The sequence below is a fragment of the Heptranchias perlo genome, chromosome 22, assembly GCF_035084215.1.
Source record: "Heptranchias perlo isolate sHepPer1 chromosome 22, sHepPer1.hap1, whole genome shotgun sequence".
NCBI classification, from domain to species: Eukaryota; Metazoa; Chordata; class Chondrichthyes; order Hexanchiformes; family Hexanchidae; genus Heptranchias; species Heptranchias perlo.
This window is the reverse complement of record NC_090346.1, coordinates 14,157,681-14,185,546: the sequence shown is the minus strand read 5'-3', so window position 1 is coordinate 14,185,546 and position 27,866 is coordinate 14,157,681. Positions and strand designations below refer to the sequence as shown.

At 43.9% G+C, this 27,866-nt stretch overlaps 1 protein-coding gene across 3 annotated transcripts in view; it reads left to right on the top strand.

Moving 5' to 3' along the window:
• The window catches only part of mad1l1 (mitotic arrest deficient 1 like 1), a 730,635-nt gene that overhangs the window by 14,653 nt on the left and 688,116 nt on the right, over positions 1 to 27,866 (top strand). For all 3 annotated transcript variants that reach the window (XM_068002947.1, XM_068002946.1, XM_068002948.1), the window contains exons 5-9: positions 2,140 to 2,264; positions 3,253 to 3,334; positions 3,999 to 4,129; positions 5,649 to 5,763; positions 6,667 to 6,728. In XM_068002947.1, the coding sequence (XP_067859048.1) occupies positions 2,140 to 2,264; positions 3,253 to 3,334; positions 3,999 to 4,129; positions 5,649 to 5,763; positions 6,667 to 6,728 (515 nt within the window). The remainder of the gene's footprint in view (positions 1 to 2,139; positions 2,265 to 3,252; positions 3,335 to 3,998; positions 4,130 to 5,648; positions 5,764 to 6,666; positions 6,729 to 27,866) is intronic.

Sequence of the window (27,866 nt, the reverse complement as noted above, 5' to 3'; positions counted from 1 at the left end):
AACAGTAGAACCAGAGGACACAGCCTGTACTTGAAGGGGGGTAAATTCAAAACTAATCTGTGGAAACATTATTTCAGTGAGTGAGTGGTTAATTTATAGAACAGGCTCCCTGGGGAGATGGTGGAAGTAGTTAGTATTGATTCATGCAAAATAGATAGATTTCTATCAGAAAATAACATTTTGGGGTACAGTATATGAGTAAGTTGAGGTATGACAATAATCTTCAGAACTATACAATGAATGCTGCTGCTTGTCCTTCATAAAGATTGGGAATGGGATGGTAGCAAAGTCCATCTTTTCATGCACATTAATAAATCCAAGAAATGGACATGCTGAAAATTGTCATGGGATTTGAAAATTCTACCAGTTTGAGGTCTGCAGAAAACACCAGTGGAACGGAGTGTTGGATCTGTGCAGTAAATTAAAGAAAGACAGACTTGCATTTATATAGTGCTTTTCATAATGTCCCAAAGTGCTTAACAGCCAGTGAAGTACTTTTGAAGTGTAGTCACTTTTGTGATGTAGGAAACACGGCTGCCAATTTGCTCACATCAAGGTCACACAAACAGCAATGTGATAATGACCAAGTAATCCTGTTCTAGTGATGTTGGTTGAGGGATAAATATTGTCCAGGACAACTTCCTTTGTCGTCTTCAAAATATTACCATGGGATCTTTTACGTCCACCTGAGAGGGCAGACAGGGTCTCGGTTTAACTCCCTCAGTTCTGCACTGGAGTGTCGGCATAGATTGTGTGCTCAGGCCTCTGGAGTGGGACTCGAACCCACAACCTTCTGAGTCAGAGACAAGCGTGCTACCACTACAGTAACCATTTTGTGTCACCAGAGGGATCTGTGCTATCTACATTGCTTCTGAGGACCTCTCATGGTAGAATCCTAGTACTGCAGCACAATACATGAAGGTTCTTTGTAAAGTCCCAAATGGTTTTTGACACTACTTCTGGATGAGTATACTTGCCTACACACTTAATAAAATTATTTTTCCATACCTGCATTGATGTATTAGACCACTCATCTGTAAATATTCTATGCTTGAACATTAACTTGCCATTTAAATAATTTTGCAATGCAAAGATGTTTCAAATCAGATCTTTTTTTTCCCAAATACTTGTAATGCTTACTGAATTAACCGGTATTCATTGAACTAATTTGTGCCTTGACATGTAGTGCACTAATAGTGGGCTACCCTAACTGCTGTTGCTCTTTTAAATTTACAAGTCTATGCGATGTAGGATTTAAATATTGGATTTGTAATCTTGTGACTGAGACTAGGGTTATTCTTGGACTATGTTGGGCCACGTGTCATTATTGCAAATTCATAGCGTCCTTCATTTCCAGTTTTTCTTTCTTTGCCTTTCTCATTCTCTGAAGGCAGTGACTCCTGTTGGGGAGGTGAGGCGAGGGGTAGCTGCCCTCTGGTATCTTACGGCAGAGGCCATTCTTTATGTTTGAGCTTAGGTCATTGGTGTTGATGGGTTACTGGACCATGGGAGGCATCACACCCGAGCCTGATGTGTGTGCTTTCCACGTGAGTCACTGGATAGCAATCAGGTGTGGATCACTGACCTGTTTTTATCTTTCCCAGCCCCCCAAAAAAGTTAATTCAGCACAGACCAAGGAATCAAATCTGGTACCCGGTTGCATTCATATGGTTTAATACTGCACCATACCATGTATTTCGATTGTTTTTCTTTTATGAAATTGCTGAGCAATTGTTTCCAACCTTTTCTTGTTGCATTTTGTATTATGGGATGTTCCCTATAGGACATGTCTTGTTATTAAGTACAAATGCTTGGCTCCTAGTGAGTGTGCAGTGTGCCTATTAAGATAACTATCCACCCTTTTTTCCAACAGTGCTGACAACAAGGAAGTGCCCTGATTATTTCTTATTTGTTTTGAAATATCAACAATTCTAAAACATTTATCATCTTTATAATGGAAGACTTGCGCATTGGGTGAAAATACAGTTTATTGTACCTCTTTTGAAAATGTAACGAATTGCTAGTGGTTAAAGAAATGCAAGATGTAGTTAATATAATCTTGGAAATTAAAGTTCGAACGTGACTCTCCTGTTTTAACGTTTCCTCTAACGTTAGTGCTTTCTCTCTATTATATTTCAGACAATTGATGTCCTAAAGGCCAAGATATTGGAGCAACAGCGGAAGCAGATGACTCAGGAGATGCAGCTGGCATCGTCGAGCACAGAGCGTCAGGAGCTGCTCGAGCAAGTGGAAGTACAACGCAAGTATGTCAAAAAATAAATCAGGAGATGCGTCATCAGACACAAACCCCTGCAGTGGTTGCTTTCATCCCAGTGTCCCCATCTCTGCTTCTGCTTTTCAAAAGAGTTCTTGATGTAATTGGAGTTTGAGACTGGGAAGAAAAGCATATATTGTTCCTTTTTTAAAAAAAAATCTTCCCCTGCTCTCCCATTGTGTCTCTCCTTGCCTCTTGAAGGTGTTGACTCATACTGGAGTACAGTTTCATTGGAACTGCCAGCCCTCCAGTATCTTGCCCTAGTTGCTAATCTTCATATATGAGTCTAGATACTGCCCATTATCTTCAGTTAGTGTCATCAGGCTATACGATGGTGTGGGATCGCAGCTGACCCCTTATCCTGACCTTGCTTGAGATCCACAAGGTTCTCTCCTTTGCTGAAGGCATCGACTCCATCATCGGGATCCGATTCCATGGGCACAGTTGCCCTCTGCTGCATCACCCAAGTGACCATTATTCACGCTTAAGCCAAGCTGGTAAGTGTCAAGAAGGCGACTTGACCACCAGGGCACCGCAGCTGAGCCTGATCGATCATTTTCTGTAGAGGTATAGCAATTAGGAGTGAAACCCTGGTCAATTTCCACCTCCCTAACCAAGGGATACTGTGAGCAACTGTAGGGTGTTCCTAATGCCCTGGCTGAGATCAGCAGGGAGCATGTGAAAAGGAGATTGAACTATTGTTCTCCTAGTTTGTATGGCTGAGACAGGAACTTTCTTGTATTCCTATATTGAAAATTTGCATAGCAGAGTGGCAGAGATTTATAGAACTATTTAAAAAAAAAATCTGGAAGTAAACTAAATAATTTGTTTTTTTTCTAAAAAAAAAGGAAATACTTTTATGTTGAAATCCTTTAGTTCTTGGAGATCACGGCTGCTTTTTCCTCCTAGTATTTCTCTTCCTTTCTCCACTCCAACTTGTTTTAGCAGGCTAAGTCTTGTTTCTTTTCCCTAAACAGGAAGTGGCAGGAAGCTGTGCAGAAGGTTCAGGCACTGGAAGCAGCTCAAGTGGTCAATGCTGAGAACGAGCAGAGATTGAAGGTGAGAAACACTTTGCTCGGTCTGTCTGCCCACAGCACAGTAAGCTGGATGTTATGTGCTTCATTGCAAAGGACATGAGTAATGGATATCACCAACTGAGGTGCTTGCAGGAGGAGAAGGTGCCAGAGGACTTGGGCTAGGGCTGGGGGGTTGGGTGGGCAGGGAGGGAAAGAGATTCAAATGGGACTTTGTGATAAAGACTACTTCACTTAGGCACCACCTTGTGCAGTACTTAAACCATGTGGGCTAAAAGCTCCATGTTTCAGTTTCCATTGTGCTTTACTCAGCTGGGGGCCCAGTTAGCCTGCCACAGTTGGGCACAGTGCCCTGGGTTGGGGAGGGGGAAAATCATTCAGTACTTGTGCTTCCAATTGTTATCCACTGGCCACGTGTGTGTGTGTGTGTGTGTGTGTGTGTGTGTGTGTGTGTGAACACAGATTGGACTTGGCAGTGATGCCCCCTGCTGTCGAGTAGACTGCCACGGCTTGCTGTTGAATGATTATACATGAAAAATGACCCTTGGGACCAAGTACGAGAGGGTTGCTGGCATCCATGAAATGATACTTCCAGCAACACCATCGGGAGAGAAGAGGAGAAAAAATGGGGAGCGAAAGAAATAAAACTTAAGAATCCCGATACTACTGTTTCTTTCTTTATTCTGCAGGAATTGGAGAATAAAATAACTCAGCAAGAACAGGACTCTGTGATTGTGAAGAACATGAGGTCAGATCTGGCTCGCATCCCCGAACTGGAGAAAGAGCTGCGACAGCTGAAGGAGAAGAATGCCTATTACAGGTAGGATTGGTAGCCAAAGCTTGTCATGACACTTGATTAGGCCCTAAGCTCTGGAATTCCTCCCTGAACCTCTCCTAGGTTTTAAGGAGCATCTCTTCCTTTAAGATGCTCCTTAAAACCTAACTCTTTGACCAAGCTTTTGGTCACATGTCCTAATATCACCTTATGTGGCTAGGTGTCAACTTTTGTTTGCTAACCTGTGAAGCACCTTGGGATGTTTTACTACATAAAAGGCGCTACATAAATGCAAGTAGTTGTTGATTAACCTCTTCTGGTGTAACATAGCGGAACATGTTAATTGTATCCATGTGATTTATATCAATTAGTGTTAATTGTATTCAGGTGGTGAGTATCAATTGGGGACTCTCGTATCAATTTATAGGAGGGAGCTTATCTAGGGGGAGCACAGTGTGTAAGGGGGATCTGAGGATAAAGGCTTGGAAGCAACTGAAGACTAGGCTCTAGTATTCTATCCTTCACCACCTGGCTATCCAATTTATAGCAGAACAAAATCAAAACACAATATCCCTTCAGTTCAAATCACCCTATTTAATCATAAGAGACTGTTGACTGTGCTCTTGGTCGACATTCCCTGAATCTCTGTGTATTGCTGCTTTGTAACACACTCCAATTTATGCAGTGGTGTGATTACTTACATAGCCAGGTCCAAATCTTGCTGGTCAGAGGAGGTGGGTAGGGACTTGATTCACAGGGAGGAAAGACAAGTAAGGTCGTTTCATACCAAGCTGAACTTACACAAAGAGCTCAACAATCAGTTTGTTGGTAGGGACTGTCTCAGCCCAGGAGACGATGCCCAGAAAGGAAAGAAAACAACTTTCAAGAACAAAACTTTGTTTTTGTGTACTGAAATTATGGCATTGCTTGTTTCCAGATCGGGTATAGCGCAAGACCAGATCCAGGGCAAAGGTTCTATATTGTACCAACAGTGGGGCAGAACTGCTCCAGTTGCTATGTGTGGTAAATTGTAAAGACGTCCTTTTTGACTGCATTTCTAATATCGCTACTTCTGCAGACCAGAGCAATTCATCCCCCTCCCCCTTTCCTGGCAATGTGTCTTGATCCCCTGTTTTAGAAGAGTACACCTAATATGTCCAAGTGCCTTTTCCATTTCTCGTACCACCACTGCTATGGTATTTTTGAGTGAGATTGTCAATTTAGTGCCAAAGTATGAGAAGTTTTTTTTTGTGTTGACTTGAATCCAACAGGACTTGGATTGAGGTACCCTAAACTTATTTCACTTTTGGACTCTTGGGGTCTGCCTTTATCCTATCTGTCTGAAATTTAGACTCTGGTCTCACAGGTGAAGGGACAGTGTACCGCACCATCCAGTTCTCCGAGCCAGTGTTTTGCCTTGAAGTATAAAATGTGTCATATTCTGAACCTTTCTGAACTTGTGCTGGTTTGAACTTGTGGTCTGAAACTACTTCAGCTCCTAATGTCAGAGTGAGGAGTGAAAGACACCACAATATCCTAAACCAATCCTGTCCTCTGCAAACAGGGAAATGGAAGAGAACAATTCACTGCTCAAGGAAGAAATGGAAAGTCTTCGCAAAAAGCTTGAACGTCTTGAGAAGTTAAAGGAAGAGAAGGTTACTTTGGAGCTGGAGAAAGAGGTTCTTGTTTGTTTCTTTAAATTTGAGATTTCTTCTTTTCCCTCTCCCAGATAATAAAGATGGTCATGACATGGTGAGGTGAAATGGATCAAATTGGTTCCTCTGTCCCAATTCTTAGGGCACAAACTCTGCAACTATAAGACATTCCATCCTGTTTGCCTATACAGTTGGTAGATTTGAGTATATGCCAACACTAGAGGGTCCAAAGTAAAACTACAGTCAGTCTCTATTACAGTTACAATTCGGTAATGAGTATGCAGCTAAAACAAAACATGTTGGTTCCCTTAACCCCAGAATATCGTGTACAATTTTCTGTACTTTACTTTGGGAAGGACTTCATGGCCATGAAGAGAACAGAGAAGGGATTTCCCAAGATGGTACCACGAATGAGAGGCTTAAGTTATGAGGAGAGACTAGAGAAAGTGGGGCTTTTTTCATCAGAACAGAGAAGGTTAAGAGGAGATCTGAAAGAGGTGTTCAAAAGTTTGGGGAGTTTTGACAAAGTAAATTGGGAAAAACTATTTCCAGTGGTCAGTGAATGGGTAACGAGAGGGCATAAATTTTAAGATGTTCATGAAAAGAACAAAGAGAGAAGATAGGGGATTTTTTTAATACATAAAATGGCCTACCAGAATCAATGATGGAAGCAGAATCCCTCCTAGCTTTTAAAAGGGAAATGGATAAATATTTGAAAAAGTAAAATGTGAAAGGGTATGGGCAAAGGGAAGGGGACCAGGACTAGGTGGATAGCTGCTCGAGATATGGTTCAGCTGTGATGGGCCAAATGGCCTCCTTCTGTGTTGTAAAATTCTATGATTCTATTGTTAATTTCTTGTAATTTGGAGACCTGCAACCAAGGAACGATTTTCAGTTTATGCTACTGTATTTTTTTTCTTACTTTAGAAATTGCTGGCAAAATTGCAAAGTTGGGAGAACGTGGAACAAACATCAGGGCTAAATATCAGGTAAGGTTCTGTAACAAGTATATAACCTTTTATGTTTTTTTTAAAAAAAAGGGCAGCAGCCAGTAACATTTGTAACATTTTTGTGTTTTCCTCCTTTTACCCAACCTACTGCCTGTGTTGTATCTCTCCTTTATGAACATTCACCATGTGCTTCCTGGGTAATGTAAGGCTGAACAGACTCCATGGTGCAGTGTCCGTTCCATCTATTATGTGTCTGCAGTTGAGACTTGACAAACTAGTATCTTGCTGTTGCAGAATGCAAAGTCAACTTAAAATTTCAGGACAATCTGATTACGCTAACTGTTTTGTACTGGTTTTGTTGCATCTCAACTCTAATCATTCACTAGTGACCCTATGTGACATTATCAGCTTAAAAAGATCATGTGTGCAAGTCCATGTTCTTATTTCTCTCCCAATCCATGGCAATGACTTTCAAACAAAATGCACAACTCACCAGCAGTAATTCGCAAAAATTCTCTGCAGCCGATAGCTGAAGCTGTAAGTTAGACTAAAGAGCAGACGTAAAAGAGTAACGTACTTTACCTTGCTGTATAGATGTGCAGTGCTATAGAAGAATGCACGTGGGCTCCCACAGTTGCTCTCCACAGTATCGGATCTTGGCTGGAATGTCCAAAGGAGCTGGGTGTGCTTCCTTTTTCTCCATCTTCCCCCATCTCAAAGAGGGGGCAGTAAAATTGTCAGGAATCACCCTGACGAGTCCCATGAAGCTCTAAACACCCAGCAACGCAGTGGGTTTGGCGAAGGCTGGGAGCAAGTCCCTTACCTGCTCTCCTTTGGGGAATTACTTATAACTTGGTGGACATTAAGTTAGAGAGGGGAAAAGTTAGTCAGGATTCTTGCTCCCGTCTGGGACCCATTGGCCCCTGCTGTAAAGTGACTGTGCGGAAATCAGTTGAGGACAGGATTGGGTGTCACTGCGATTTCCTTTCCTTCCCCCAAAGGTTGAATAACCTGCTGGTACTCGCTGTCCAGGCTCGCATCTGAACAGTGGCCACTTGGGTAAGGTACTGGAGGACTGCCAGCTCCCTGGAATTGCACCCCGTTAAGAAAAAGGAAAGAGGAAAAGGGGCGAATGTTGGAGAAGATTAAGAAACTGGTTGGGTTCAAAATGAACGACTTGGCTATTGGTAATGTCATGTCCTTGTGAGGAATTGAGGGACATTTATTTGAATCTCTACACATACTATAATTCATGATAAACTTTGTTAGGCTGAAAACAAAACACAAAGCAGCATGGGATACTTGATTATGTTAGCCCCTTTCATACTAACATGGATAGGTTTAGCTGACCAAGGCCATTCCAAGCTTTACTTAAGGAATGTTTAGAAGGGGTCTGTTCCTGAGAAGAGATAAGAGTACAAAGGCGTATTGATGAAACATCTGCTGATGGTATGGGAAAGAAGTCAGTTTGGCTGCATAACTCAATAAAGCTTTGTATTCCAGCAGACCATGTTCCTGCTGAAGATACCTCCCTATAGTGATAACAAGGGTAAGAGATAGCTCAAGAAAGCGAAGCTAGAGTGAAGCCTCTGCAGCCCATAAGCTTCTCACAGGGAGGTGCTCGAGTTCAAAGGGCAGGCCTAGTAGTTGATTGATTAACCCTATAAACCAATGATTTATCAATACTACCATGTATACAGTAGTTAGTGGGTGTTGTCTAATAAACTGTATAAACTAAGTTGTATTGCCACTTTTCCTTTGAGAACGAGGTCTCCAGCTGGGGTGGCTGAGATTGTTCCCCCGTGTGCACTCGTAATAAACTATTGATCTGGGTAACACCTGAGTCTGTTAGTTCTGTTTTACCTTCCAGATTTTCCTCGCTTACAAACTTTGATAGAGAACTTGACATTTAGAAAAATGCTATGTTTGAACCAAACCTTGTGAACCTTGATCCCATGTTCCTGTTCAGACGGTAGAAGGAAGCATAGTCAATTCCTGTAGCAAATAACCTGTTTTCTGCTAAATTGTGGTCATTTATCAGCAGTATTCCCTAAACAGATTCTGTACTGAAATATTAGTGCACTGTATGTGTTGTTAATGGATTAATGCATTCTGTGGTGTTTTGGGACTCGGGAAGCCTTTTGTGGGTTTAGGACAGGGCTGTGTTGTGATTGGTACTTGCATGATCTGTCTGATCCTAAATTAGAATAATGCAGTAATATTTTTATATAACCTTTGTTTAAAAACAAGAAATGCCTTCTTAAAGCGGACAAGAAAGTTAAATTTCCTCTAATACACCATCGGATAGCTTTATCAAGGAGGACTATTGATGTGTAGATACATGTCTGAAGGCCAAGGTTGAACTTTCTGTCCAGTCTAAGAATCGACAGTAACTTACATTGGTGTAGCACTGCTCACGTGGTAAATGGCTGCATCAGAGTACAATACAAAGGGCAGAGGTGGACATCGAGCAACAACTGAAGGAATTTGGGGAGGGGTGATTGAAGGTATGATTGAAGAGAAGTTTTATAGGAAGCTTTAGCAAGTAAAAAAAAAAGAAAGACGTGCAGTTATATAGCGCCTTTCATGACCGTAGGACATCTCAAAGCGCATTAGTCAATGAAGTGCTTTTGAAGTGTAGTCACTGGTGTAATGTAGGAAACAGTCAGCCAATTTGTGCACAGCAAGGTCCCACAAAGATCAATAAGATGATGAACAGATAATCTGTTTTAGTGATGTTGGTTGAAGGATAAATATTGGCCAGAACTCCCCTACTCTTCATTGAAATAGTGCCAAGGGATCGTTTACATCCACCTGAGAGGGCAGACAGGGACTTGGTTTAATGTCTCACCTGAAAGAAGGCACCTCCGACAGTGCAGCACTCCCTTAGTACTGTACTGGGAGCATCAGCCGAGATTTTGTGCTCGAGTCTCTAGAGTGGGACTTGAACCCGCAACATTCTGACTCGGAGGTGTGAGTGCTGCCCACTGAGCATCATAAAAGGGAAATGGTTAGTAAGGTAGTGATTCTGGAAAGGAATTTCAGAGGGCAGGAGCACGTTGGCTGAAGGACTGGCCACTGATGGTGGAGCAGAGACAGGTGGGGAGTCAAGAACTGAAAGTTCAGGCCAGGATATATAAGAAGCTTTCCACAATAGGGTGGGACGAAACCATGGAGCGATTTGAAGACGAGGATCTTGAGATCGATTTGCTAGGGAGCAGGGAACCAGTGTTATTGGGTGAGGATAGGGAACGATGGATGTGTAGCGCTTGTGCAGGTGAGGTCTTGGGCTGCAGAATTCTGGATAAGCCAAAATTTATGCTGGGCCGGAGGTGGGGAGGGCATTTTGAGAGAATTGTTCCTTGAGGCGATGAAGGTGTGGATGAGGGCTTCTTTAGCCGAATGGGTGTGAATGGATCACGTGGGCGTGCAGAATTGGCTTCGGAATATAATGGGATGAGTAAAGACCGGATGTGGTTAGCAAGTGGCTTGTATTTTCCTCATTCGCTTTCAACAAATGTATCTCGGCATCAGCAATTCAGCTAGATTTGCAGAAGTGATAATTTGGTGCAGCAGGGGGCAGTGTCGTCATATTGTGGCAGAGCTAGTGTTCCTGCAGCCCTGTCTGGCTCGAGAGGCCTTGCCCTTTAACTCTTTAGCAATTTAAAAAAATATATATTTCCATTTACTGTGTAACTATAATAGACAGCAAATGTAGTGTAATTGACGTAGATTTAAATTAGTGAAAACTTTAAATGCAGCTGTTTCTGTTCAGAATATTAAATTTGGAGAATGTGTATAGATAGCTTTTGTAGCATTCATAACATGTTGGATGTTATGACATAGAATGCCTGCAAAGATCAGTTCACTTTACATTTCCAGCAGTGGTTACAGTATAATGAATGTGCTTTTCCCCTGGGCTGAGACTGGAGTTGCTTTTCCCCTGGGCTGAGACTGGAGGGCATTTCGGAGCTGGAGCTGAGGGTGGATTCACTGTGGAGCATCCGTGATACTGAGACTATCATGGATAGCACGTTCAGTGAGGTGGTCACACCGCAGGTAAAGATTACGCAGGCAGAAAGAAAATGGGTGACTGCCAGGCAGAATAAAAGGACTAGGCAGGTAGAGCAGGAGTCCCCTGGGGCCATCTCCCCCTCAAACTTTGGAAACTGTTGGGGGAGATGGCTTATCAGGGGAAAGTAGCAAGAGCCAAGTTCGTGGAACTATGGGTGGCTCTGCTGCACAGGAGGGGAGGAAGAAGAGGCAGGGCTATAATGATAGGGGATTCAATTGTAAGGGGAACAGATAGGCGTTTCTGTGGCCGCAAACGTGACTCCAGGATGGTATGTTGCCTCCCTGGTGCTAGGGTCAAGGATGTCACGGCGCGGCTGCCGGGCATTCTGGAGGGGGAGGGTGAACAGCCAGTAGTCGTGGTCCATATCAGTACCAACGACATAGGTTTAAAAAAAAGAGGATGAGGTCCTGCAAGGTGAATTTAAGGAGTTAGGAGATAAATTAGAAAGCAGGACCTCAAAGGTAGTGATCTCAGGATTACTACCAGTGCCACGTGCTGGTGAGTATAGGAACAGGAGACTAGACCAGATGAATGCGTGGCTGCAGGGATGGTGTAGGAGGGAGGGATTTCGATTCCTGGGACATTGGGACCGGTTCTGGGGAAGGTGGGACCTGTACAAGCGGGACGGGTTACACCCGAGCAGGACCGGGACCAATGTCCTCGCGGGGGTGTTTGCCAGTGCTGTTGGGGAAGGTTTAAACTAGAGTGGCAGGGGGATGGGAACCTGAGCGGGGAGTCAGAAGGGAGTAAAGTTGAGAGCAGCAAGAGAGGGGAAGGCCCAGGGGAAATTTACAATACAAATAGTACAAACAGTTGTACAAGAACAAGTGAAAGGGAAAAGCATAGAGCTGCAGAAAGATATAATGAAAACTCGAAGGCGGAAGGCGATGAACCCAGCATCAAAGCTGAAGGTCAGGCTATAGGATGTGTGTCCCAACTAAGAGTTCTATATGCAAATGCACGGAGTATAAGGAATAAATTAAATGAACTACAGGTTCAAATTCAAATTGGAGGGTATGACATGATAGCTATTACTGAGACATGGCTGCAGGATGGTCAGGATTGGGAACTAAACATACCAGGTTATAAGGTCTACAGGAGAGATAGGGAAAATGGAAGAGGGGGAGGAGTAGCCTTAGTGATTAGAGATGAAATCACTTCAACGATAAAGGAGGATATAACGAGAGGTAAGCAGCGAACAGAGACCTTATGGGTTGAATTGAGAAATAGGAAAGGATCTAAGACTATTGTGGGAGTTGTATATAGGACCCCTGGCAGCAGTTCTGAAGTGCTCAATTGTATAAATGCAGAGATTAGACAAGTGTGTAAGAAAGGCATAGTGGTCTTAATGGGGGACTTTAACCTTCACATAGATTGGGAAAAGCAGACTAGCAACTGTCAGAAAGGTAGTGAATTTCTTGTGTGTCCAGGATAGTTTTCTACAGCAGTACGTCCTAGAGGCAACAAGGGGGCAAGCCATACTAGATTTAGTAATGAATAATGAACCAGATTTAGTTAACAGCTCAACTGTGCTTGGACATCTATCCAATAGCGATCATAACATGATCGAGTTCAATGTAGTGTTTGAAAGGGAAAAAAGTGAGTCAGCTGCAAAGATTCTAGACTTGGGTAAGGCCGACTTCAATGGGTTGAGATAGAGACTGTCCACAGTAAACTGGGCAAATCTGTTAATGGGTAAAACGACTGATGATCAGTGGGAAATGTTTAAAGAAACATTTAACGTGATACAGAATCGGTTTATACCCCTGAGGGGCAAGAACTCTACTTGCCAAAAAAAACAGCCATGGACAACTAAAGAGGTAAGGGACAGTATAAGACATAAGGAAAGGGCACACAAAAAGGCAAAAAACGGCACAGATCCTGGTGAATGGGAAAGATACAAAGATCAACAAAGGGTCACAAAACAGATAGCAAGGGCTACAAAAAGAGAGTATGAAAAGAAACTTGCAAGGGATATCAAAACCAATACGAAAAACTTTTATGATGTGGAGATGCCGGTGCTGGACTGGGGTGGACAAATGTAAGGAGTCGTACAACACCAGGTTATAGTCCAACAGCTTTATTTGAAATCACAAGCTTTCGGAGCTTTGCTCCTTCGTCAGGTGAGTGAAGGGTTCCATAAAGGCACAGCATATATAGTCAGAGAACAATGCCTGGTGATTACAGATAATCTTTCCACCTGCCCTTTTTCACACCTCGGCAGAGAGATAATCACAGCAATCAAAGGAGTGGATGGTGTTCAGACAGGTTAGTCAGGGAAACATTACATCCAAGAATACTGAATACACAAAGGGTGAAATCACAAAGACAGAGAGAGAGAGAGAGAGAGAGAGAATGACCAGTTGTATTAAAAACAGATAACTTTTTTTCGCTGGTGGGGTTACATGTGGCGTGACATGAACCCAAGATCCTGGTTGAGGCCGTCCTCATGGGTGCGGAACTTGGCTATCAATTTCTACTCGACGATTTTGCGTTGTCGTGTGTCTCGAAGGCCGCCTTGGAGAACGCTTACCCGAAGATCGGAGGCTGAATGTCCTTGACTGCTGAAGTGTTCCCTGTCTGGGAGGGAACCCTCCTGTCTGGCGATTGTTGTGCGGTGTCCGTTCATCCGTTGACACTGCGACAACGGATGAACGGACACCGCACAACAATCGCCAGACAGGAGGGTTGCCTCCCAGTCGGGGAACACATCAGCAGTCAAGGACATTCAGCCTCCGATCTTCGGGTAAGCGTTCTCCAAGGCGGCCTTCGAGACACACGACAACGCAAAATCGTCGAGCAGAAATTGATAGCCAAGTTCCGCACCCATGAGGACGGCCTCAACCGGGATCTTGGGTTCTTGTCACGCTACATGTCACCCCACCAGCGAAAAAAAGTTATCTGTTTTTAATACAACTGGTCATTCTCTCTCTCTCCCTTTCTGCTCTCTCTCTCTCTCTCTCTCTGTCTTTGTGATTTGACCCTTTGTGTATTAGTATTCTTGGATGTAATGGTTCCCTGACTAACCTGTCTGAACACCATCCACTCCTTTGATTGCTGTGATTATCTCTCTGCCGAGGTGTGAAAAAGGGCAGTTAGAAAGATTATCTGTAATCTCCAGGCATTGTTCTCTGACTATATATGCTGTGCCTTTATGGAACCCTTCACTCACCTGACGAAGGAGTAAAGCTCGGAAAGCTTGTGATTTCAAATAAAGCTGTTGGACTATAACGTGGTGCTGTACGACTCCCTGCAAAAACTTTTACAGTTATATTAAGAAAAAGAGGGTGGTCAGGAGCAGTGTTGGTCCCTTAAAAACTGAAAGTGGGCATATTGTCATTGACAATGGGGAAATGGCGGACATGTTGAACAATTACTCTGCATCAGTATTTAAAGTAGAAAAAGAGGATAGCATGCCGGAAATCCCAAGAAAACTAATATTGAATCGGGGACAGGCACTCTAAAATTAACATAAATAAAGCAACAGTAATGAAGAAAATAATAGCACTAAAGAGTGACAAATCCCCAGGACCAGATGGTTTCCATCCCAGGGTTTTAACGGAAGTAGGTGAGCACATTGCGGATGCCCTAACTATAATCTTCCAAAGTTCTCTAGATTCTGGAACTGTCCCTCTAGATTGGAAAGTTGCACATGTCACTCCGCGTTTTAAGAAAGGAGAGAGAGGGAAACTGGGGAATTATAGACCAGTTAGCCTAACATCTGTTGTGGGGAAAATGCTGGAGTCTATAATTAAAGATAGGGTGACTGAGCACCTCGAGAATTTTTGATTAATCAGAGAGCCAGCATGGATTTGTGAAAGGTAGGTCGTGCCTGACAAACCTGATTGAATTTTTTGAAGAGGTGACTAAAGTAGTGGACAGTGGAATGTTAATGGGTGTTATTTATATGGACTTCCAGAAGGCATTTGATGAGGTCCCACATAAGAGACTGTTAGCTAAGATAGAAGCCCATGGAATCGAGGGAAAAGTACAGACTCGGTTAGGAAGTTGGCTGAGCGAAAGGCGACAGAGAGTAGGGATAATGGGTAGGTACTCACATTGGCAGGATGTGACTAGTGGAGTCCCGCAGGGATCTGTCTTGGGGCCTCAATTATTCACAATATTTATTAACGACTTAGATGAAGGCATAGAAAATCTCATATCTGAGTTTGCCGATGACAAAGATTGGTGACATTGTGAGCAGTATAGATGAAAACATAAAATTACAAAGCGATATTGATAGATTAGGTGAATGGGCAAAACTGTGGCAAATGGAATTCAATGTAGACAAATGTGAGGTCATCCACTTTGGATCAAAAAAGGATAGAACAGGGTACTTTCTAAATGGTAAAAAGTCAAAAACAGTGGATATCCAAAGGGACTTAGGGGTTCAGGTACATAGATCATTGAAGTGTCATGAACAGGTGCAGAAAATAATCAATAAGGCTAATGGAATGCTGGCCTTTATATCTAGAGGACTAGAGTACAAGGGGGCAGAAGTTATGCTGCAGCTATACAGCATATGCAACAAACCCTGGTTAGACCGCACCTGGAGTACTGTGAGCAGTTCTGGGCACTGCACCTTCGGAAGGACATATTGGCCTTGGAGGGAGTGCAGCGTAGGTTTACTAGAATGATACCCGGACTTCAAGGGTTAAGTTACGAGGAATGATTACACAAATTGGGGTTGTATTCTCTAGAGTTTCAAAGGTTAAGGGGTGATCTGATCGAAATTTATAAGATATTAAGGGGAACAGATAGGGTGGATAGAGAGAAACTATTTCCGCTGGTTGGGGATTCTAGGAGTAGGGGGCACAGTCTAAAAATTAGAGCCAGACCTTTCAGGAGCGAGATTAGAAAACATTTCTACACACAAAGGGTTGTAGAAGTTTGGAACTCTCTTCTGCAAACGGCAATTGATACTAGCTTGATTGCTAAATTTAAATCTGAGATAGATAGCTTTTTGGCAACCAAAGGTATGAAGGGATATGGGCCAAAAGCAGGTATATGGAGTTAGATCACAGATCAGCCATGATCTTATCAAATGGCAGAGCAGGCACAAGGGGCTGAATGGCCGATTCCTGTTCCTATGGAGTTGCTTTTCCCCTGGGCTGAGACTGGAGTTGCTTTTCCCCTGGGCTGAGGCTGGAGTTGCTTTTCCCCTGGGCTGAGGCTGGAGTTGCTTTTCCCCTGGGCTGAGACTGGAGTTGCTTTTCCCCTGGGCTGAGACTGGAGCTGCTTTTCCCCTGGACTGAAACGCGTGCTAGTGGTACTGGTTCCCGACATGCAAGCCTCACATAGCCAACTGCAACCCGGGATTTGTTAAGGTCGGAGGCCAGTAAGATGTGGTTAGAAATGGGATCTTTCTGGCCATTGGCCATTGCAAGTTTGTCGTGTTTGCTTTTAGGTTCATAGAATCATAGAAAGTTACGGCACAGAAGGAGGCCATTCGTCCCATTGTGTCTGTGCCGGGTTGCAGCCAGCTGTGTAAGACCCACATGTCAAGAGCCAGTGTCACTAGCATGGGTCTTGGCTGAATACAAAAAGCAACTTAAGACCCTTGAAAAGTGCCATTGAATTTTTAGTTTTATTTGCTGCATGTTAAAAGGAAAAACTGGGGAGTGGTCCTGAAATTGAAGTTCCATGGTTAAGTTGTAGTTTGATTTTGCAGGTAGATTGTTTTTATTCTTAAAGCTGCTGCTTTGTCTGGACCTACAATAAAGCATTTAAATGGTGCACCTTATTTAACAGTGTTCTTCCACCATTCGGCTATTTCATGGTATCCCACTGGAGTTTAGCCTCTGCTTGGGCCTGATGGATGATGTGTAATAGATAAGCAGCAATATCCCAATGAGGTTTCAGTCTATTCCAGAGATTGATGGATGATGTGTAATAGATGACTGGCAATATCCCAGTGAGGTTTTTGGCCTGTACCTGAGCCTGATGAGTGATATGTGCTAGCTATCCAACAGAATTGCGCTGGGATTTTAGCTTGTGCCTGAGCTTAATTGATGAGATATTTTAGATATTCTACAATATTCGTACATAGTTTGTGCTTTTTCCTCAGCTTGAAGAATGATGATCTGCTAAAGATGTCAGTTCTCCTTTCTCCTCTTCAACCTCAGGTGTTTTCTGCATTTTCAGAAGGTCTCGTGCCACACACCGTTGAGTATAGGCAGGTGATCTGATCCCAGGGAGTGTCAGTATTCCTTCTAAGGTTTGCAACTACCTCCTTCCCTTTTCCAATTTCCCCTCTAATTTCCTGGGGCACAGGTGACCTTCTGGTACCTTGCTCAACTGGCTGTACAAGTGAGACTTAATTGCAGGTGGGCTATTAGACCAGGAAGCCATAACAACCAAGTCTGGATTTTGTTTTCAAACTTCCGGGGACTTGCCAGATTGTTGATCAGGAGCCCTGATTGATTTTTTTCCCACTCCCTCGCCTGAGGATGGTGCAAACCCACAATCTACCAGGTTTACCAAACCCAATTTCACAACTTACCATGGTTCTAAACAGCTACAAGAGTACAAAAATATAAAAATGTTGGGTGGGGGAGGTGGTGGTGGGGTTGGAGGGTGAGACACAGACAGTTAGCTAAGAGTGAAATGGGTTGGGCAGGTGGTGGGTGAGACACAGACCAGCAAAACAAAATAGTGACCCAGCACAAAGAAACAGATTGTCGTTCACTTCACCGTGCCACCCAACAGCCAATGCCTGCAACCGTAGGCAGACTGAAAGTGATCTTTTTCAATAGCTAGATTACCTAGAATTACATAATATGTACACCACAGAAACAGGCCATTCGGTCCAACTGGTCTATGCCAGTGTTTATGCTCCACACAAGTCGCCTCCCACCTTACTTCATTCTAACCCTATCAGCATAACCTTCTATTCCTTTCTCCTTCATGTACTTATCTAGCTTCCCCTTAAATACATCCATGTGGTATTTGCCTTAACTACTCCATGTGGTAGCGAGTTCCACGTTCTAACTACTCATTGGGTAAAGAAGTTTCTCCTGAATTCCCTATTGAATTTATTAGTGACCATCTTAGATTTATGGCCCTTAGTTTTGGACTCCCCGCAAGTGGAGACATCTTCTCTACGTCTACCCTATCAAACCCTTCCATAATTTTAAAGACGTCTATGAGGTCACCCCTCAGCGTTCTCTTTTCTAGAGAAAAGAGCCCCAGCCTGTTCAGTCTTTCCTGATAAGTATAACCTCACAGTTCTGGTATCATCCTTGTAAATCATTTTTGCACCTTCTCCAGTGCCTCTATAATCGTATATTATTAATGTACTATTAAACATAGTTATCTAATGTTAGCTCAGAAACAAACACTTATAACACTGAAAACCCCAATCACAGCATTGCCTATAGTTGAAACAGGTACTGCAGGTAAATTTGACCCTTTTAAAATGGGTTTCCCCATTGACCAAACCTGGCACAGGAGTTTTCAAAGCATTTTGAAACAGAATATTGTGACCTACTCAGCATTTTCAATACATAATAGATTTTTAATGAGCAAACATCCAACACAGGCTCTCAAACTACAATTTATTTTCCAGAGGTCCAAAATAGATTACTTTCATTATCATCACCAGACACAAACCGCCTGTACAAAGGTTATATACAGAGTTTAAATGGAGCTTGGCTCCTCAAGTACAACGGTATACAATTTAGTTAAACACTGTAGAGTTTCACACTCTCTCCCTCTTTAAGACAAATTACCTTGCACTACATTATCTTAACACCAACACGACTGCGACAAGTCAATAACCCTTCACAATGGTTTAAAAAATTATTCCCCTAGAGATAGTAATTTGCCTTATTTTGATAGCATTGGCTATAGTACACTGAAAGTATTTAGGCACATTGACAGATACAGAGAATCAATCAGTATCTTAGGTTTAAATCTGTCAATGAGTATATTGCTACTCTTTTCCATCTTGAGTTTATTTCGTGATGATGAGAGTCAACTTGGCTCAGTTGGTAGCATTCCTACCTCTGAGTTGGAGGCTTCTGGCTTCAAGCCATTCATTATTAATGATTTGGACTTGAATGTAGGGGGCATGATTGGCAAATTTGCAGACGACACAAAAATAGGCTTTGTAGTTGATAGTGAAGAGGATAGCTATAGACTCCAAGAAGATATCAATGGGTTGGTGGAGTGGGCGGAAAAGTGGCAAATGGAGTTCAACCTGGAGAAGTGTGAGGTAATGCACTTAGGGAGGCAAACTGTAAAAGGGAATATGCAGTAAACTGGAATATATTGAGAGGGGTAGAGGAAGTGAGAGACCTTGTGCATAGGTCCCTGAAGGTGGCAGTACAGGTAGATAAGGTTGTGAAGAAGGCATATGGAATGCTCTCTATTATTAGCTGAGGTATAGATTACAAAAGCAGGGATGTAATGATGGAACTGTATAAAACGCTGGTGAGGCCACAGCTGGAGTATTGTGCGCAGTTCTGGGTCGTCACATTACAGGAAGGACGTAATTGCTCTGGAGAGAGTGCAGAGAAGATTTACAAGAATGTTGCCAGGGCTTGAAAATTGCAGCTATGAGGAGAGATTGGATAGGCTGAGGTTGTTTTCCTTGGAGCAGAGGAGGCTGAGGGGAGACTTGATTGAGGTATACAAAATTATGAGGGGCCCAGATAGAGTAGACAGGAAGTACCTGTTTCCCCTAGCGGTGAGTTCAAGAACTAGAGTTCATAGATTTAAGCTGATTGGCGGAAGGATTAGAGGGGACATGAGGATAAACTTTTTTACCCAGAGGGTGATGGGTGTATGGAATTCGCTGCCCGAATTGGTGGTAGAGGCAAGGGCCCTCAACTCTTGTAAAAAGTACCTGGACCTGCGCCTAAAGTGCTGTAAGCTGCAGGGCTACGGACTGGGTGCTAGAAGGTGGGATTAGAATGAGCACCTGGTTGTTCTTCGAGCCGGCGCGGACACGATGGGCCAAATGGCCCCCTTCTGTGCTGTATCTTTTCTATGGTTCTCAGCCCCGTTCCAGTATTTGAACAAATAATCTACGCTGACAATTTAGTGAGGGAGTGCTGCACTGCTGGAGGTGCTGTCCTTCAGATAAGACATTAAACAGAAGCTCCATCTGCCTGTTACAGCTTGTAGATTTCATGGCACTATTTGAAGAAGGGCAGGGAATTCTCCCAGTTCCCTGGCCAACATTCCTGCCTCAACGTGGGCAGATTATTTCAACCGGATAGGTTAGAGAGGACCATGGGTCACGCTTACAAGTTACGTAAGAACAGAACTGGGTTGGATGTTGGGTGGTTCTTTTCCTGGAGAATAGTGGACCTGTGGAATAGGTTGCTGGCTCCTGCGGTGAACACTAATTTGCTGTGTACCTGCAAGGTACTGTTTCTGGATGGGGAGGAGATCACTTTGTACAAGAGGTAGGTATTCCAATATATCAGGGCCAATGTGGACTCTTGGACTAGTTTCAAAGGGGTCGGAGATGAATTTTCCAGAGTTTTGTCCCTAATTGACCTGGGTTTTTTAATCTGGCTTTTCACCTCTCCCAGGAGATTACATCGCTCAGGGTGGGTAGGGAGTATCTGTACGTGATGCATAGGGCATCACAACTGGAAGGACCAATTGGTCTTGTTTGACACTTTGGTATGTTTGTATGTAAGTGCTTTGTGACATTTTGGAGGTGTGTTAAGGTGTTGCATAAATTCAAATTCTCTCAAGTTCTTATTTTAGGCCATTTAGATGATGGAAGTAGAACTTCACTGCGTGCCCCAATTGTTGGTGTCACTGATTCTTCAACTGGCATCGGTAGCACAATAGACTTTTTTCAGAAATGGCTTTATCTAGTGAATTATCTGTGACATAGACTCGTAATGATCTGTTAGGCTTTCTTGATTTATAAGGAGCAACTTACATAGATAAGACAGTACTGTTGTGATCCTTGGGCTTTGTTTCTTATTGATCAAATCCTGGATCAATATGTCTCTTCCAAATTAAGTTTCTCTCTCTTTTGTCGCCCCTCTTCCCCCCCCCACAGCCGCCCCACCAAAACCTGGACACGATAAGTCACAGGCCCAGGCCTTTAATCACTCCAAGGTGCTAGTGTTACTGTAATCATGAAACAAAACTGAATCTCCAGTTTTTTTTTAGAGAAAGCATTCTTTTCTCTACAGTTATGAATTGCTTTTGAATAGTGTCAGTGAAGATAATGCCTCGTTTATCTAGCCAGGTACTCAGTCTTTACCCATCGGCAATTCAGTGTGTGTGCATTTGGTAGTGCAGTATGGTGTGGTTGGATATCATAATAGAAAATAGGGTGTCTTATAAGTTGTGGTGCCTTACTCTAATTTGATTTGATAATCTTACATGCCTGTTTGAAAACATTGTGACTTGCCCTTGGAAGTGTGATGACAGTTGAGGACAATATATGCAATATACCATTATGGTGATTTAAGTGCATAAATGACCAGTTGGGCCAAATGGCCTGTTTCTGTGCTGTAAATTCTATGTAAGCTCGAATGGTGTGGTAATCAACATAGAGACCCCAACAATTGGTTTGGTTGTCTGCCCTAAAACTTCATCTATCACATCAGCTTGCTCAGACAACTGCACAGCAGCGCTAATATAGAATTGAACAGTAGGCGTGATACTGTTAATTTGCATTGCTTTCCTCATTCAAAATAAATGGTGCTGCTTTTTCAACAGATATTCTTGCCTTGAGATTTTTGCGAAACCTTGTATAAATCTCTCTTCTATGTACTATCATTTGGCAATACTGCATCTTGCAACAGAAGTAATCCACTTCTACAATTTCAAGTGCCAAAAAAAACTTTGCAAAGAGCAAATTCTACCTTCACACTGCGAATGGTGCAACGGTTCCATCAATCAGGAAGCTGTGGAAGCTACATCATTAAATAAATTTAAAACGGAAATTGACAGTTTCCTAGAAGTAAAGGGAATTAGGGGTTACGGGGAGCGGGCAGGAAATTGGACATGAATTTAGATTTGAGGTTAGGATCAGATCAGCCATGATCTTATTGAATGGCAGAGCAGGTTCGAGGGGCCGATTGGCCTACTCCTGCTCCTATTTCTTATGTTCTTATGTTCTCATTATTCTTGCCCCCTTCTCAAAAATAATCTTTTTTTTAATGTTCCATTGAGACAGATTGCTGATTACTAATTACAGTGAAACTTGTACAAACGGACACCCCCAAATAACCTTCAAAAAATGGACATTTACTTACAGTCCCAAATAACTTACATTGTAACAGATACAATCTGCATCTTGAATCCATGGACACTCGCAAATTACGAACTATGGACAGCCTTCAATGCACCAAGTCTGTTTACAACTTAAAACACCGGACATGTAGATAAATGTGAGGCGGCAGTGGATGAAATAAATGTTTTTTTGTGTAATGGAGGTCTCTTTACCCAGCACCCATAGCGGCAGAGAAACCGCTCTATCTCTGGGATTGAATGCTTTCTCGGCTCGATCCCAGGGATAGAGCGGTTTCTCTGCCACTAAGGATGCAGGGTAAAAAGATCTCCATTACAACAAAAGTCATGGGGTGGGGGGGGGGTAGGTAGGTGGAGTCGAGAATCGGGGGCCTTGAAATTGTGGGAGGGGTGCCTGAAACCGCAGGGGGAGGGAGCCTGAAACCGCAGGGGGAGGGAGCCTGAAACCGCAGGGGGAGGGAGCCTGAAACCGCAGGGGGAGGGAGCCTGAAACCGCGGGAGGCTCAAGAATTGGGGAAGAGGGGGAATGGGGGCTCTGAGGGAGACTAGGGAATAGGATTCTGGGGGAGAGGGAGATTGGGGAATCGGGTCTCGGGGAAGAGATGGAGACTGGGGAATGGAGGCTAAGGGGAGTGATGGAGACTGGGGAATGGAGGCTAAGGGGAGTGATGGAGACTGGGGAATGGAGGCTAAGGGGAGTGATGGAGACTGGGGAATGGGGGCTGGGGGGTGAGATGGAGACCAGGGAATGGGGGTTGGGGGAGAGAGATGGAGACTGGGGGCTCAGGGGGAGACATGGAGAGAATGGCTTCCTCTTTTCCCCGCCCTCGTTTTCCCCTCTTTGCCTGCTCACAAGTGGCCTCCTGGATCTTGGGACTTCTCGTGCAACAGCTGCTGGCATGAAACCACAAATAAACATTCTCAGCTACAGGGGACCCAACCGTTATAAGCTAGATCCAATAACATCTGTAGAAGTCATGAGATTCGATGTCATGTGATCAGAACACTGCATGATCAAACCTCCAGGAATGCCTCCAACCAGAGTTGGCAACCCTACTCCACCAGTACGTCAGGTACTGATGAACTGCTAACAGCCCGCTACCCACCTCCCCAGCACTTCAAACAATGGTAGCTGCAGCACACGGAGGGAGGGGGTCCCAGACAGGAGTCTGCAGGACTTAATCCCCCCAATTTGGCTGGGATCTCCCAAGCACTTTAACTCTACAGCAGCCACCTTGCCCTTTGCAGGCTGCCAACGTGGCAGGTCCCAGGATCACGACATCCCTTCCTCAATGGAAAGGACCCGGGATGGCAATGAACTGGGAAACTCAATGAACAGAAAATGAACTGAAATCACATCCTGCTGGCAGGGCTCCAGAATTAGGCACGATCCCAGTGAGGGCAAAAAAAGGAAGGAACCCTGCAGGAGATACAGTCAATCCTGGGATATTTTGCTCATCTGGTTTACTGTCATACAATGACCATTTTGAAAATAAGGACCCCTGATGCAAATCCTTTGGGTGTCCCTAATTTACAGGTTTCATTAGGTAATTAAGAACATTTTAGAACACATCGAAGATGCTTCTGTTCCTAGCAAAGGACTGATTGCGTGTCAAGTTTTGCTTGATATACAAAATTCTATTGCTGTGCTGAAAGGAACATTTTATCCCTACGGCTGTTTTAAACAATTATAGTGATTTGAAAGTTATTAGTAATATAGTCAACATTGCCACTTTCATGGTGGCACCTGTTTCACATCTTCATTCTCCCTCCTGTCTCTAACTCTCTTTCCCTCCCCTAAAAAAAACACTGTAAAAACGGTGGTAATTGTATACCTCGTAGTTTTATGTCCGATCCATTATTGCGAACACAAGTGGAAATGGTCTGTCCTTCCAACAGACCATGTGCAATCTGCACCACTGGTTATTTTGTAGACATTGTTAATTTCTTCAAAACTTAGTTTTAAAGAGGATACACCGATGCTGCACTGAAGAGTGAGCCTGTGTGCGAGATTCTCCATGTAAAGAGCTTCTGACCTTGGATGGTCTATTAGCAAGCTGTAGAGCACAGCCTCAGCCTCATAGAATCATAAAATCATTGAAAGGTTACAGCATGGAAGGAGGCCATTCAGCCCATCGAGTCCACACCGGCTCTATGCAAGAGCAATCCAGCTAGACCCACTCCCTCGCTTTATCCCCGTAGCCCCTGAAATTTTTTTTCCTTTCAAGTACTTATCCAGTTCCCTTTTGAAGGCCATGATTGAATCTGCCTCCACCACCACCTCGGGCAGTGCATTCCAGATCCTAACCATTCGCTGTGTAAAATAGTTTTTCCTCATATCACCTTTGGTTCTTTTGCCAATCACCTTAAATCTGTGTCCTCTGGTTCTTGACCCTTCCGCCAATGGGAACGCTTTCTCTATCTACTTTGTCTCGACCCTTCATGATTTTGAATACCTCTATCAAATCTCCCCGCAACCGTCTCTGTTCCAAGAACAACCACAGCTTCTCCAGTCTATTCAAGTAACTAAAGCCCCTGGAATCATTCTAGTAAATCTCTTCTGCACCCTCTCTAAGGCCTTCACATCTTTCCTAATGTGCGGTGCCCAGAACTGGACACAATACTCCAGTTGAGGCCGAACCAGTGTTTTATAAAGGTTCATCGTGACTTCCATACTTTTGTACTATATGCCTCCTATTTGTAAAGCCCATTGTCCCGTATGCTTTTTTAACCGCTTTCTCTACCTGCCCTGCCACTTTCAACAATTTGTGCACATTTACCCCCAGGTCTCTGTTCCTGTACCCCTTTTGGAGTTATGCCCTCTAGTTTATATTGCCTTTCCTTGTTCTTCCTTCCGAAATGTATCACTTTGCATTTTTCTGCGTTAAATTTCATCTGCCATGTGTCTGCCCATTCCTCCAGCCTGTCCATATCCTCCTGAAGTCTATCACTATCCTCCTCACTGTTTACTGCTCTTCCAAGATTTGTTTCATCTGCAAATTTGGAAATTGTGCCCTGTACTCCCAAGTCCAAGTCATTAATATATATCAAGAAAAGCAGTGGTCCCAGCACCGACCCCTGGGGAACACCACTGTACATCTCCCTCCAGTCCGAAAAACAACAGTTCACCACTACTCTCTGTTTCCTGTCACTTAGCCAATTCTGTATCCATGTTGATACTGCCCCCTTAATTCCATGGGCCGCAATCTTGATGATAAGCCTACCACGCAGCACTTTATCAGACGTCTTTTAAAAGTCCATATACACCACATTAACCACATTGCCCTCATCTACCCTCTCTGTCACCTCATCAAAAAACTCAATCAGGTTAGTTAAACACGATTTGCCTTTAACAAATCCGTGCTGGCTTTCCCTAATCAATCGTACAAGTGACTGTTAATTCTGTCCCGGATTATCGTTTCTAAAAGTTTCCCCACCACTGTGGTTAAACTGACTGGCCAATAGTTGCTGGGTTTATCCTTGCACCCTTTTTTGAACAAGGGTGTAACATTTGCAATTCTCCAGTCCTCTGGCACCACCCTCGCATCTAAGGATGTTTGGAAGATTATGGCCAGTATCTCCGCAACCTGGGATGCAACCCATTTGGACCAGGTGACTTATCTACTTTAACTACTGCTAGCCTTTCAAGTACCTCTTCTTCATCAATTTTTAGCCCATCCAGTATCTCGACTATATCTTCCTTTACTGAGACTCTGGCAGCATCTTCTTCCTTGGTAAAGACAGATGCAAAGTACTCATTTAGTACCTCGGCCATCCCCTCTGCCTCCATGAGTAGATCTCCTTTATGGTCCCTAATTGGCCCCACCCCTCCACTTACTACCCGTTTACTGTTTACATTCCTGTAGAAGACTTTTGGATTCCCTTTTATGTTGGCCACCAGTCTATTCCCATACTCTCTCTTTGCACCTCTTATTTCCTTTTTCACTTCCCCTCTGAACTTTCTATATTCTGCTTGGTTATCAACCTGACATCTGTCATATTTCCCTTTTTTCCATTTCATCTTACTCCCTATCTCTTTTGTCATCCAGGGGGCTCTGGCGTTAGTTGCCCTACATTTCTGCCTCTTGGGAATGTGCCTAGACTGTAGTACTGAAGACTTGTGCTCCAGAACTAGCCGCGCCTCTAGCCAAACTGTTCCAGTTCAGCTACAACACTGGCATCTTCCTGACAATGTGGAAAATTGCCCAGGTATGTCCTGTCCACAAAAAGCAGGACAAATTCAATCCGGCCAATTACCGCCCCATCAGTCTACTCTCAATCATCAGTAAAGCGATGAAAGGTGTCGTCGACAGTGCTATCGAGCAGCACCTGCTCACCAATGGTCAGTTTCGGTCCCGCCAGGACCACTCGGCTCCAGACCTCATTACAGCCTTGGTCCAAACATGGACAAATGAGCTGAATTCCAGAGGTGAGGTGAGAGTGACTGCCCATGACATCAAGGCAGCATTTGACCAAGTGTGGCACCAAGGAGCCCTAGTAAAATTGAAGTCAATGGGAATCAGAGGGAAAACTCTCCAGTGGCTGGAGTCATACCTAGCACAAAGGAAGATGGTAGTGGTTGTTGGAGTCCAATCATCTCAGCCCCAGGGCATTGCTGCAGGAGTTCTTCAGGGCAGTGTCCTAGGCCCAACCATCTTCAGCTGTTTCATCAATGACCTTCCCTCCATCATAAGGTCAGAAATGAGGATGTTCACTGATGATTGCACAGTGTTCAGTTCCATTCGCACCCCCTCAGATAATGAAGCAGTCCGAGCCCGCATGCAACAAGACCTGGACAACATCCAGGCTTGGGCTGATAAGTGGCAAGTAACATTCGCGCCAGACAAGTGCCAGGCAATGACCATCCCCAACAAGAGAGTCTAACCACCTCCCCTTGAAATTCAACGGCATTCAGCCCTCCCTCCTGCACCATCTCTCCAGCCATGCATTCATCTGCTCTTTCCTCCTATTTCTATACTCACTAACGCGTGGCATCGGGAGTAATCCAGAGATTACCACCTTTTGAGGTCCTATTTCTTAATCTTTTTCCAAACTCCTTAAAATCTGTCTGACCTCAGGCTGTTCACCCGCCAGCAGCCCCACCCGCCCCCCCAAGAATGTTCTGCAGCTGCTCAGTGACATCCTTGTCCCTGGCACCAGGGAGGCAACATACCATTCTGGAATCACGTCTGCAGCTGCAGAAATGCCTGTCTGCTCCCCTAACAATAGAATCCCCTATCACTATTGCTCTCCTGATCTTTCTCCTCCCACCCTGTAAACTGAGGCTCTGGCTGCACTCCGCAGAGGAACCCTCTCCCTCACCAGTATTCAGAACTGAATATTGGTTAGAGAGCAAGCTGCATTCATGACACTCATGCACTACCTGCCTGCTCCTCCTTTTCTGTCTGACGGTCACCCAGTCCCTCTCTGCCTGCACTCTTAAGCTGTGGGGTGACCACGTTCTGAATCGTGCTATCCACGTAGCTCTCAGCCTCGCGGATGCACTGCAGTGTCGCCAGCTGCTGCTCAAGGTCCGAAATCCGGAGCTCGAGCTCCTCCAGCTGACGACACTTCCTGCATTTGTGGTTGTCCAGGACATGGGAAGCGTCCTGGAGTTCCCACATGGCACAGGATGTGCATGCGTCAGGTGTGAGCTGCCCTGCCATGCCTCAATTTATTAGATTGTTTACTAAACTTAACAAAAATAAAATAAGCCTTAAAAACAACACTCACCAGAAAAAGAAATGCTCACCAGCTACCAGCCAATCAGCTCCTTCCCATGTTTATAGTTTTATTAGTCTAGTTAATAAACTAATTTAAGTTATTAAATTTAATAAACTAACAGCAGTTTTACGCTCCCTGCTTTTAAGTTA